General features: G+C 39.0%; 1 protein-coding gene across 1 annotated transcript in view; it reads left to right on the plus strand.

The window, feature by feature from the left end:
• The window catches only part of SLC6A9 (solute carrier family 6 member 9), a 300,045-nt gene that overhangs the window by 105,011 nt on the left and 182,174 nt on the right, over positions 1-12,860 (plus strand). The window contains exon 2 of the mRNA XM_053693400.1: positions 8,058-8,179. Within this exon, the coding sequence (XP_053549375.1) occupies positions 8,150-8,179 (30 nt within the window). The 5' untranslated portion in view covers positions 8,058-8,149. The remainder of the gene's footprint in view (positions 1-8,057; positions 8,180-12,860) is intronic.

Consider the following 12,860-nt stretch of genomic DNA (forward strand, 5'->3'; position numbering starts at 1 on the left):
CATAAGTCCCGTGTGGTGGCGTCTATTGGAAACATTTTTCTGAATATAGGAGGGGGTGAGAAAGGCACACCGGGTCTATCCCACTCCTTAGTAACAATTTCAGTAAGTCTCTTAGGTATAGGAAAAACGTCAGTACTCGTCGGTACCGCAAAATATTTATCCAACCTACACATTTTCTCTGGGATTGCAACTGTGTTACAATCATTCAGAGCCGCTAACACCTCCCCTAGTAATACACGGAGGTTTTCCAACTTAAACTTAAAATTTGAAATGTCTGAATCCAGTTTATTTGGATCAGATCCGTCACCCGCAGAATGAAGCTCTCCGTCCTCATGCTCTGCAATTTGTGACGCAGTATCAGACATGGCCCTAGCATTATCAGTATACTCTGTTCTCATCCCAGAGTGATCTCGTTTACCTCTAAGTTCTGGCAATTTAGACAAAACTTCAGTCATAACATTAGCCATTTCTTGTAGAGTGATTTGTAATGGCCGCCCTGATGTACTTGGCGTTACAATATCACGCACCTCCTGAGCGGGAGATGCAGGTACTGACACGTGAGGCAAGTTAGTCGGCATAACTTCCCCCTCGTTGTCTGGTGAATGTTGCTTAACATGTACAGATTGACTTTTATTTAAAGTAGCATCAATGCAATTAGTACATAAATTTCTATTGGGCTCCACCTTGGCTTTTGAACATATTGCACAAAGAGATTCCTCTGTGTCAGACATGTTTAAACAAACTAGCAATTAGACTAGCAAGCTTGGAAATACTTTTCAACTAAATTTACAAGCAATATGCAAAACGTTACTGTGCCTTTAAGAAGCATACAAAAACTGTCACAGTTGAATAATAATGAACCGGATTAGTTATAGAAACCAAATTTTCACAGTAAAAGCATAAATTTAGCAAAGGATTGCACTCATTAGCAATGGATGATTAACCCTTAATATCAGAAAAAACGGATAACAATTGAAAATATAAGCGTTTTTATCACAGTCAAAGCACAGTCTCACAGGTCTGCTGTGAGTGATTACCTCCCTCAAAACTAGTTTTGAAGACCCCTAAACTCTGTGGAGACGTCCTGGATCATGCAGGGAGAAAAAGGCAGACTGTGACTGAATTTCTGATGCGTAGTAAAAGCGCCAAAATAGGCCCCTCCCACTCACACTACAACAGTGAGGGAAGCTCAGTAAACTGTTTTAATTTAAAACAAACGACAGCCATGTGGAAAATAACGCCCAAAACAATTTTTCACCAAGTACCTCAGATAATTAAACGATTTAACATGCCAGCAAACGTTTAAAATCTAATTTATGAAATGTCATTAAAAGCCTGCTGCTAGTCGCTCACACTGCAAGTTAGGCTAAAAGTTATATGCATACAGTATTTTCCCAGTGAAGTGCCATTCCCCAGAAATACTTAAGTGTCAACATATATACATATCAGCCTGATACCAGTTGCTACTACTGCATTTAAGGCTGTACTTACATTATATCGGTATTAGCAGTATTTTCTCAGTCAATTCCATTCCTTAGAAAATAATATACTGCAACATACCTCTTTGCAGGTGAACCTGCCCGCTGTCCCCTGATCTGAAGTTACCTTACTCCTCAGAATGGCCGAGAACAGCAAATGGATCTTAGTTACGTCCGCTAAGATCATACACAAAAACTCAGGTAGATTCTTCTTCAAATTCTGCCTGAGAAGAAAACAACACACTCCGGTGCCGTTTAAAATAACAAACTTTTGATTGAAGATATAAAAACTAAGTTTAATCACCACAGTCCTCTCACACATCCTATCTATTAGTTGGGTGCAAGAGAATGACTGGGTGTGACGTAGAGGGGAGGAGCTATATAGCAGCTCTGCTTGGGTGATCCTCTTGCACTTCCTGTTGGGGAGGAGTTAATATCCCATAAGTAATGGATGACCCGTGGACTGACTACACTTAACAGGAGAAAAGGATTTACGAAATTTCCGTAAGTTGATTTGCGGTAAGGCCAAAAAAGTGTGCGGTACACCTATACCTGCAAGACTGGTAATACCAGCTTTTTTACCTTAACGCACAACTCGTAATCTAGCCGTAAGTTTCCATGTGCGCTAACCCGATCACGTTAAGATCTAAACTGAGAAACATGATGCGCAAAACACGTACTCATCTATATTTCTCAAAATCTATATTTCTAAATACATCTGATACTGTTCATGTAAAACACATACAGTATCTATTCATATATATCTATAGGAATATACAGGTATAGGTATATACACATATAGATAGAAACGTATTTAAGAATAAAAATAATATTATCCTTTAATTGAAGAACAATGGAATGTGAAATATGTACAGTAAAACACATAATACATATGTATACACACATATAAACATATATATATATATACTGTATATATATAAATATATACATACATATACATCTTTAGATGTCTTTTTTTCTAACACCTGAGACCTTATATCTTTGAGCCTTATACGTTTTTGTGCAACATTTATATTTAATAATTGCATTAGACAGTATTAATATGAGTGTAACTGTATTGTTAAATTTATTTTTTATGTGTTTTGTGACGCATTTTATTCAAGCGTAACAGTTAACCAGAGCGCTATTCTGACATACGTTAAATTCAATTGCGCTTGAGCTATCGTGTTTACTTTCAACTTCTAATACTCGCACTACTTCTGGTGCGCAAACAGGCACGATAAACCCAATATCGTTCACACACAACTGCTAGTGCGCTATTTCTCATCTGCCTATTAGGTGGGAGGTGCTTGGGAAATTTAAAGAAATCCTAGAGCATTTTTTGTTTCATTCATTGATGTGAAATTATCCTTTGATGATGAGATTACAGTGTGAGGTGACAATTAGCTCTCAGATGTCACAAGACTTGTTTGTAGATGTGCCACTTGTAAAGGATTAAACAGCCAGTGACACTTTAATAGAAATATTAGCTTATTATCCATTAGCTTTGTCTTCCTTTATGGTACTTAATGTTTATTATTATTATTTTAAATTAGCATAATTGTCATTAGCACAAGCTTGTCACAAGTTGTAGTGTCACGTAATGACAACCCCATCAAGCTGATACATATTATTTAATGAGCATAATATACACATGTGAGCATGAGCAGGGCTGTGTAATGTAGCCAACTCTGTGACTATTTAAACACTGACTGTCTGTCTATATCTATCTGTCTGTCTACATCTATCTATCTATCTATCGATCTGTCTATATCTATCTATCTATCTATCTATATGTCTGTCTATATCTAGCTATCTCTATAGAATCTATCTGTCTATGTATCTGTCATTCTGAAACATATTTGTCTATATCTATCTGTCTGTCTATATTTTATCCATCTGTCTGTCTATATCTATTTATCTATCTGTCTATATATATCTGTCTATATCTATCTGTCTGTCTATATCTATCCATCTATCAATCTGTCTGTCTATATCTATTTATCTATATATAACTAAATAAATTGTTTAACCCCTAAACCGCCGCTCCCGGACCCCTCCGCCACTTACATAATACCTATTAACCCCTATCCTGCCCCCCTACACCGTCGCCACCTATAATTAAGCCCTATCCTGCCCCCCCTATACCGCCGCCATCTATATTAAACTAATTAACCCCTAAACATAAGTCTAACACTAACCCTAACACCCCCCTAACAAATATTATTTTAATAAATCTAAATAAAAAATACTCTTATTAACTAAATTAATCCTATTTAACACTAAATACTTACCTATAAAATAAACCCTAAGATAGCTACAATATTACTAATAATTATATTGTAGCTATTTTAGGATTTATTTTTATTTTACAGGTAACTTTGTATTTATTTTAACTAGGTAGAATAGTTATTAAATAGTTATTAACTATTTAATAACTACCTAGCTAAAAGAAATACAAAATTACCTGTAAAATAAATCCTAACCTAAGTTACAATTAAACCTAACACTACACTATCAATAAATACATTAAATTAATTAACTACAAATACCTACAATTAAATACAATTAAATAAACTAACTAAAGTACAAAAAATAAAAAAATATTACAAGATTTTTAATCTAATTACACCTAATCTAAGACCCCTAATAAAATAACAAAGCCCCCCAAAATAAAAAAAATGCCCACCCTATTCTAAATTTCAAAAGTTAACAGCTCTATTACCTTACCAGCCCATAAAGTGCCTTTTGCGGGGCATGCCCCAAAGAAATCAGCTCTTTTGCATGTTAAAAAAAACACAATACCACCCCCCAACATTACAACCCACCACCCACATATCCCTACTCTAACCCAAACCCCCCTTAAATAAACCTAACACTACCCCCCTGAAGATCTCCCTACCTTGAGTCGTCTTCACCCAACCGGGCACCGATGGACCAAAAGAGGGCATCCGGAGCGGCAGAAGTTTTCATCCTATCCAGGCAGAAGAGGACATCCGGACCGGCAGACATTTTAATCCAAGCGGCATCTTCTATCTTCATCCATCCGACGAGGAGCGGCTCCATCTTCAAGACCCCAGCGCGGAACATCCTTCTCGACCGACGACTAGACGACGAATGAAGGTTCCTTTAAGTGACATCATCAAAGATAGCGTCCCTCGAATTCCGATTGGCTGATAGGATTCTATCAGCCAATCGGAATTAAGGTAGGAAAAATCTGATTCAAATTCAATCTGATTGGCTGATCCAATCAGCCAATCAGATTGAGCTGGCATTCTATTGGCTGATCGGAACAGCCAATAGAATGCGAGCTCAATCTGATTGGCTGATTGGATCAGCCAATCCGATTGAACTTGAATCTGATTGGCTGATTCAATCAGCCAATCAGATTTTTCCTAACTTAATTCCGATTGGCTGATAGAATCCTATCAGCCAATCGGAATTCGAGGGACGCCATCTTGGATGACGTCACTTAAAGGAACCTTCATTCGTTGTCTAGTCGTCGGTCAAGAAGGATGTTCCGCGCCGTAGGTCTTGAAGATGGAGCCGCTCCTCGTCGGATGGATGAAGATAGAAGATATCGCTTGGATGAAGATGTCTGCCTGTCCGGATGTCCTCTTCTGCCCGGATAGGATGAAGACTTCTGCCGCTCCGGATGCCCTCTTTTGGTCCAACGGTGCCCGGTTGGGTGAAGACGACACAAGGTAGGGAGATCTTCAGGGGGATTAGTGTTAGGTTTATTTAACGGGGGTTTGGGTTAGAGTAGGGGTATGTGGGTGGTGGGTTGTAATGTTGGGGGGTGGTATTGTGTTTTTTTTTCAACATGCAAAAGAGCCGATTTCTTTGGGGCATGCCCCAAAAAAAGGCCCTTTTAAGGGCTGGTAAGGTAATAGAGCTGTTAACTTTTTAAATTTAGAATAGGGTAGGGCATTTTTTTTATTTTGGGGGGCTTTGTTATTTTATTAGGGGGCTTAGATTAGGTGTAATTAGAATAAAAATCTTGTAATATTTTTTATTTTTTGTAACTTAGTTTTTTTTTTATTTTTTGTACTTTAGTTAGTTTATTTAATTGTATTTAATTGTAGGTATTTGTAGTTAATTTAATTAATTTATTGATAGTGTAGTGTTAGGTTTAATTGTAACTTAGGTTAGGATTTATTTTACAGGTAATTTTGTATTTCTTTTAGCTAGGTAGTCATTAAATAGTTAATAACTATTTAATAACTATTCTACCTAGTTAAAATAAATACAAAGTTGCCTGTAAAATAAATATAAATCCTAAAATAGCTACAATGTAATTATTAATTACATTGTAGCTATCTTAGGGTTTATTTTACAGGTATTTAGTTTTAAATAGGAATAATTTATTTATTGATAGTGTAGTGTTAGGTGTAATTGAAACTTAGGTTACTTTTTATTTTACAGGTAAATTTGTCTTTATTTTATCTAGGTAGCTATTAAATAGTTAATGATTAAAAATAAATTTAAATTTGCCTGTAAAATAAAAAGGGGGGTGTTAGGGTTAGTGTTAGACTTAGGTTTAGGGGTTAATAATTTTATTATAGGTTGCGGAGGTGTAGGGGGGGCAGGATAGGGGTTGATAAATTTATTATAGTTTGCGGCGGTGTAGGGGGGCAGATTAGGGGTTAATAAGTTTAATATAGGCGGCGGCAGGGTCCGGGAGCGGCAGTTTAGGGGTTAAACAATTTATTTAGTTGCGGCGGGGTCCGTGATCTGCAGGATAGGGGTTAATAAATTTAATATAGGTGGCGGCGGTATAGGGGGGGGCAGGATAGGGGTTAATAGGTATTATGTAGGTGGCGGTGGGGTCCGGGAGCGGCAGTTTAGGGGTTAATATATTTATTATAGTTGCGGCGAGGTCCGGGAGCGGCGGTTTAGGGGTTAGCATGTTTAATGTAGGTGGCGGCGGTGTAGGGAGGCAGATTAGGGGTGTTTAGACTCGGGGTACATGTTAGGGTGTTAGGTGTACACACTTCCCATAGGAATCAATGGGATGTCGGGCAGCAGCGAACATGAACTTTCGCTATGGTCAGACTCCCATTGATTCCTATGGGATCCGCGACCTCCAGGGCGACGGATTGAAAACCAGGTACGCTGGGCCGGAAAAGTGCCGAGCATACCTGCTAGTTTTTTGATAACTAGCAAAAGTAGTTAGATTGTGCCGAACTCGGAACAACTGGAGTGACGTAAGAATCGATCTGTGTCGGACTGAGTCCGGCGGATCAAAGCTTACGTCACTAAATTCTACTTTTGCCGGTGTGTAGGGCTTGATAACTTAGGCGAATCAGCCTCGCCACAAATACGCTGCGGAATTCCAGCGTATTTGAGGTTGACGGCTTGATAACTAGAGGCCAATCTATCTTCTCTCCATTGCCCTCTGTGTATATGCCTCAGAGCCCTGTCACCCTCAGGTCAGGAGTTACCCTGTGTTTTCTGTTCAGCCCTCACCCTCTGTGTATATACCTCAGAGCCCTGTCACCCTCAGGTCAGGAGTTACCCTGTGTTTTCTGTTCTGCCCTCATCCTCTGTGTATATGTCTCAGAGCCCTGTCACCCTCAGGTCAGGAGTTACCCTGTGTTTTCTGTTCAGCCCTCACCCTCTGTGTATATGCCTCAGAGCCCTGTTGCAATCAGGTCAGGAGTTACCCTGTGTTTTCTGTTCAGCCCTCATCCTCTGTGTATATGCCTCAGAGCCCTGTCACCCTCAGGTCAGGAGTTCCCTTGCGTTTTCTGTTCAGCCCTCACCCTCTGTGTATATGCTCAGAGCCCTGTCACCCTCAGGTCAGGAGTTACCATGTGTTTTCTTGGCTGCCCTCACCCTCTGTGTATATGCTCAGAGCCCTGTCACCCTCAGGTCAGGAGTTACCATGTGTTTTCTTGGCTGCCCTCACCCTCTGTGTATATGCTCAGAGCCCGGTCACCCTCAGGTCAGGAGTTAGCCTGTGTTTTCTGTTCAGCCCTCACCCTCTGTGTATATACCTCAAGCCCTGTTGCCCTCAGGTCAGGAGTTACCCTGTGTTTTCTGTTCAGCCCTCACCCTCTGTGTATATGTCTCAGAGCCCTGTTGCCCTCAGGTCAGGAGTTACCCTGTGTTTTCTGTTCTGCCCTAAGCCTCTGTGTATATCTCTCAGAGCCCTGTCACCCTCAGGTCAGGAGTTACCCTGAGTTTTCTGTTCAGCCCTCACCCTCTGTGTATATGCTCAGAGCCCTGTCACCCTCAGGTCAGGAGTTACCCTGAGTTTTCTGTTCAGCCCTCACCCTCTGTGTATATGCTCAGAGCCCTGTCACCCTCAGGTCAGGAGTTACCCTGTGTTTTCTGTTCAGCCCTCACCCTCTGTGTATATGTCTCAGAGCCCTGTCACCCTCAGGTCAGGAGTTACCCTGTGTTTTCTGTTCAGCCCTCACCCTCTGTGTATATGCTCAGAGCCCTGTTGCCCTCAGGTCAGGAGTTACCCTGTGTTTTCTGTTCTGCCTTCAACCTCTGTGTATATGCCTAAGAATGAAAGAGCAAATGTCACCCATATTGTAACCATCTAAATGTGAATTCTTTCATTTTTAGCTGGGAAAACGACAGAACTGAGACTTAACTCTTCTATTTGAAGAATCTGAGAGACTGGAGACAGGACTTGCGTCCCACCTACCTGTGCAGACATGAGTGACAAGTGCGCTGACCGCATGCTGGTAAGTGCTTCTGTTACTCAGAGATGAATGAGAAGCTACAAGTCATGTGATTGCTGACTGTATTGTTTTCAAATTAATCTGAAATTTTGGGTGAATTTGCTGCTGTAAGAAAGATTATCCTGTCGCTCATTGGATAAAGATTATTCTGTCGCTCATTGGATAAATATTATCCTGTTGCTCATTGGATAAAGATTATCCTGTCGCTCATTGGATAAAGATTATCCTGTCGCTCATTGGTTAAAGATTATCCTGTCACTCATTGGATAAAGTGTTACATAAGAGTGACTTATCTGTGGCACCTGAACCTCATGACAACTATGAGAGGCCTAAATAAACATTTATTTATTAACATAAGATACTATGCATTGTAGTAATTCCTCAAACCATATAGTCCTATATATATATATATATATATATATTTATATATATACTGTTTACATATATATATATATATATATATATATATATATACGCACACACACACATGTATAGGTACATATAATATTTATATATATATATACACACACACACATGTATAGGTACATATAATATTTTTTTATATATATATATATATATATATATATATATATATATATATATATATATATATATATATATATATATATATATACAGAAAGAAAAGCAGTCTACCAGGGACGTACAATAACAGATCAGTGGCTTGTTCCATGGCCCAGTTACCACCTGGGAGCAGCTTCTTTTAGCCCATTTATGCTTTTCCCAGACAAAAACTTTTCTTAAGTATATAAGTCTGATCCTGCCTAGCAAGGTCAGTCCAGCCCTGAAATACCAGGCAATTCTCCTCTAAACAAGGGAAATGACAACCTAAGCGACCATTTCACCCTACTTTGAGGTGCAGTCATATCCCTCTAAGCACATTGGGCAAGGAGTCCACATCTGGTTTCCCCCATCACCCTTAGGGAGACTTTCCCCAGGGTCATAATACAAACAAAAAGAGAAGCAGTCTGACAGAAATGAACAACAGCTCAGTGGTATATTATATAGCCCGGTTATCACCTGGGAGGAGCTTCTTTTAGCCAAAATGTGCTTTTCACAGAGGAAAACTTTCTTGAAGTATATCAGTCTGATCCCACCTAACAAGATAATTTACACACATACACGGGACTCAATAAGCTATTTTGCCATTTACAAGGTTAGGAAAAGGTTGGAAGCGCAATGTATGTTATTGCTGATTACCAAAATCATCATCTTTTGGGAAAGCTGCTGGTCTTTACGTAACCTAAGCCCTTCATTAACCACTTTCTAACCAGGTAGTGTCTCAGAGATTCAAGTAACATTGCAGTCCCTTGAGAACTGATTGGGTTAATTGGCTTTTCATAACTTGTCTTATCTCTACTTTGTCACACAATTATATTCTCAGCTCTTTTTTATGTTTTTTTCTAAGCCTCCAGGCTTTACGTAGGAACTTCAGAAACCTGAAATCCATCTCATTCTTACTCTTGTGTTTTACTAAACAGAACTAATTCAATAGAAATGAAATGCTACATAGAACTATTAATATTGTTGGTTATATATGTAAGTTCTGTCATAAATAGAGTCTTCCACAAAAAAAAAAAATATTAATACTTAATCAAAGAGCACCCCAGGTGCTGAAATATATGATAGGAGAGGGCTGTGTGTGACACCCCCTCAGTATAAATCACTCTCACTGGGGATAGGTGGGATTTGGATTCTTACAAAGCGTGCTGAATCTATATTCTTTTTTATTTCAGCCCCACGCACAATAGCTAGATTTACTCTCTTGCACCCATGCTCCATATTTCCTGCAGTGAGAGAGGTCTTTCTTCCTTATTGGCAGCCTATTCGGTTTGTGTGGAGAGCATTTACCTACTTACAGGAATGAACCGATTTAGGTCTAGATTACAAGTGGAGCGCTAAATTATCACTCGTCTGCAAACGAGCAAACTTCAGTGCCCCAAATACCCTCAAAATAGAGGGCATTATAGTTTTTTTATATAACATTTTTTAGCATTTATTTTTTAATAAAAAACAACTGCACTAGGCAGTTTTCGGGGTCTAAAGTTGGTGAGAGTGGGGTGTTAGAAAAAAAGCGGCACTGAAAAGTGCCTTTACATTGCGGTCTATGGGAACTGTGTTTTCCCAGTAAGTATATTTGTATATGACTAAATACATATGTATTTATGTGTTAACATGTGTAAGTATATTAAAGATTCTGCCATCGCTGCGCTACTGTGCTTAGGTTTTGATGCCGTCTCTGATAACATCAGAACGAGATTTCCATTGGAGCCTATGGTAGCGTGCTCTTGTGATACACATATATATATCTGTCTATATGTGTGTACATATATATTTATGTTTTATATGTGTATATATTACTGTAAATAAACATATAAATACATTAACATATATGTACACACGCACACACACGTGCTCCTTGCGCTGCTCCGTAATATTTCTATTATTGCGGTTTATATGCTCATGTATCTATATGCTGATATGTCTATACAATTTCATCCCAGCATTTACTTGTAGTAGGTTAGCGGTTCTTGCCACCTTATTGAGTCACATAAGCCGTTCCTTGTGCCCTACTATAACTGCGGTAGGTTGCTCTAGTGCCTGAGGCTACACTTGTGGGTTTTATTATGGGATTGTGCTATATATTCCTGGTTTATTTAGTATCATTTCATTTAATATTGGATGACTTTGTGACTATATGTTTCCATCCTGCATTGCACACTTTGTATATAGGGTGATTTGTATTAATATTTTTGTTGATATATTACTGTACTGTTATTGTGGCCTTGGAAACCAGTTTGGCGGGTTTTTTTTACACAGGGGGGAAGGTCTCACAGGGTATATATGTTTTCTGTTCACTGATTGTTTGTTGGTCTGATGAAGGGGAGCATTCCCCGAAACGTCACTTAAAAAAAGCATTTATTGCAATATTTAAGACCAGTGAGTGCTGTCTCCTATCTACTATATATATATATACACATACATACATACATATACATATTTAGCAATGTATATGTATGTGTTTCAATGTTTAAGTCTTTCGGCAGCTTTTTTATTCTAACACCCGAGATCTCATATCTTTGACCCCTTATAACTTTTTAAAAACATTTTTATTAGAGTGTACCTGTACTTTGTAATGTATTTTTTAAGTGTTTTGTGCAACTTTTTATTTTCGGAAAAAACAGTTAACCACAGCTCTGAGATTGCGGTAAGGATTGAAGCGTAAATGGCGTAATATCACAATGAAAAAGGCACACAAAAGAAGACAATATCGCTTGCCCAAAACCGTTTGCGCCTCACTTGTAATCTAGCCCTTTATTTTTTAATAAACTACACTGGACAGTATTTTGGGGCAGATTTATAAAATTAACCACTTGTAATGGCTGATTAATTATCGCACGCCTGCAAATTTGCACGTTTGCAGGCGCGCAATAATTTAGTGCTCCACTTGTAATCTAGCCAATAGTTTTTTCATAGTTTTACTTATTTTCTACTAATTTTTTAGAACGGCTTATAACAAGATGCAAAAAAAAAACCAACCAACAAGCTACGTATTAAGTTCTTACACTGGGATCCTGATAAGGGCTCAAGTGTCAATAAATCTTTTACTACTGGTTGGTATTTCCAGCACACAGACAGGAGTATTTTATTGCAAGATGTAGGGTATATATGGGTCTGCTCTGTGTATAGAGACCTAGAGAAGGGTAATGCCAGGAATTCACTAAGAGGTCTCACAGTCTCATTGTTGTATGAAGCAGAGAAGTCACTAAGTTCACTCATCTCTCCGCTGTTTAGTGAATAAAGCATATGTTGGAGCATCTATACAGGGTGGAGAGTGAATCTTACAATCTGTGCTCAGATACAGCGGAAAATACATCATGTAGACCTAGTACTGCTGTAGGACATGCTTGTGACATGGAATGCTCCTGGGCAAATGACAGTGACACGTTAGCCATTGTTACTGTCTGTGGCAGATGCTCTGGGAATTATCTGACGGACGGTGAGCACAAGGCATTTGCTGGGTGTAGTGTAGGCCTCAGTCTGATAGAGGAAAGTGCAGCGACTGCTGAGGAATAACACTGGCACGGGAGGTGTTGGGCAGGGAGGGCACATTAAATCTTCTTACATTCTCATTATCATCCTGAACAGATGCTGGTTTCTGCATGTAGCCGGGAAGTAAGAATGATAACCCAGAAGTGACCCGCCCTACACGTGCACTACACAGCAAATGCTGAGTGCTGGCAGCTTCATATTAACCCTTTCCATTCAGGGGACCATACATTCAGCAGCTGGGAGGCAAGATCAGGTCTTTATAGCACCATGCTGAAAGTTCAGAAAACTTAATGTGCCTTATCCCTGTCCTATAAAATATCCTCATGGCAATGTGATGGGGTATTGACTGTCACTTGCTTAGGGTACTGGACAGATAGGTTCCTTTGTAAGGAATTAAACGCTCAACTTCATACTGAAAGTAAAAGACTTATTCAGTTCTGCTTAGTTGTGTTATTAGAGTTGCCCAACCTGAGTTCTCAATAAAAGCTAAATTCTACCCTCTACTCTAACATTCATGTCTGGGTACAAATTAGTTTTAGGTATGGAGCACTTTGTTGGTAAATAGTTTTGGTGCAAGATCTGTTGATATACAAATATATATATATTATTTTAA

The sequence above is a fragment of the Bombina bombina genome, chromosome 10 (genome assembly GCF_027579735.1).
Source record: "Bombina bombina isolate aBomBom1 chromosome 10, aBomBom1.pri, whole genome shotgun sequence".
Taxonomy (NCBI): Eukaryota; Metazoa; Chordata; class Amphibia; order Anura; family Bombinatoridae; genus Bombina; species Bombina bombina.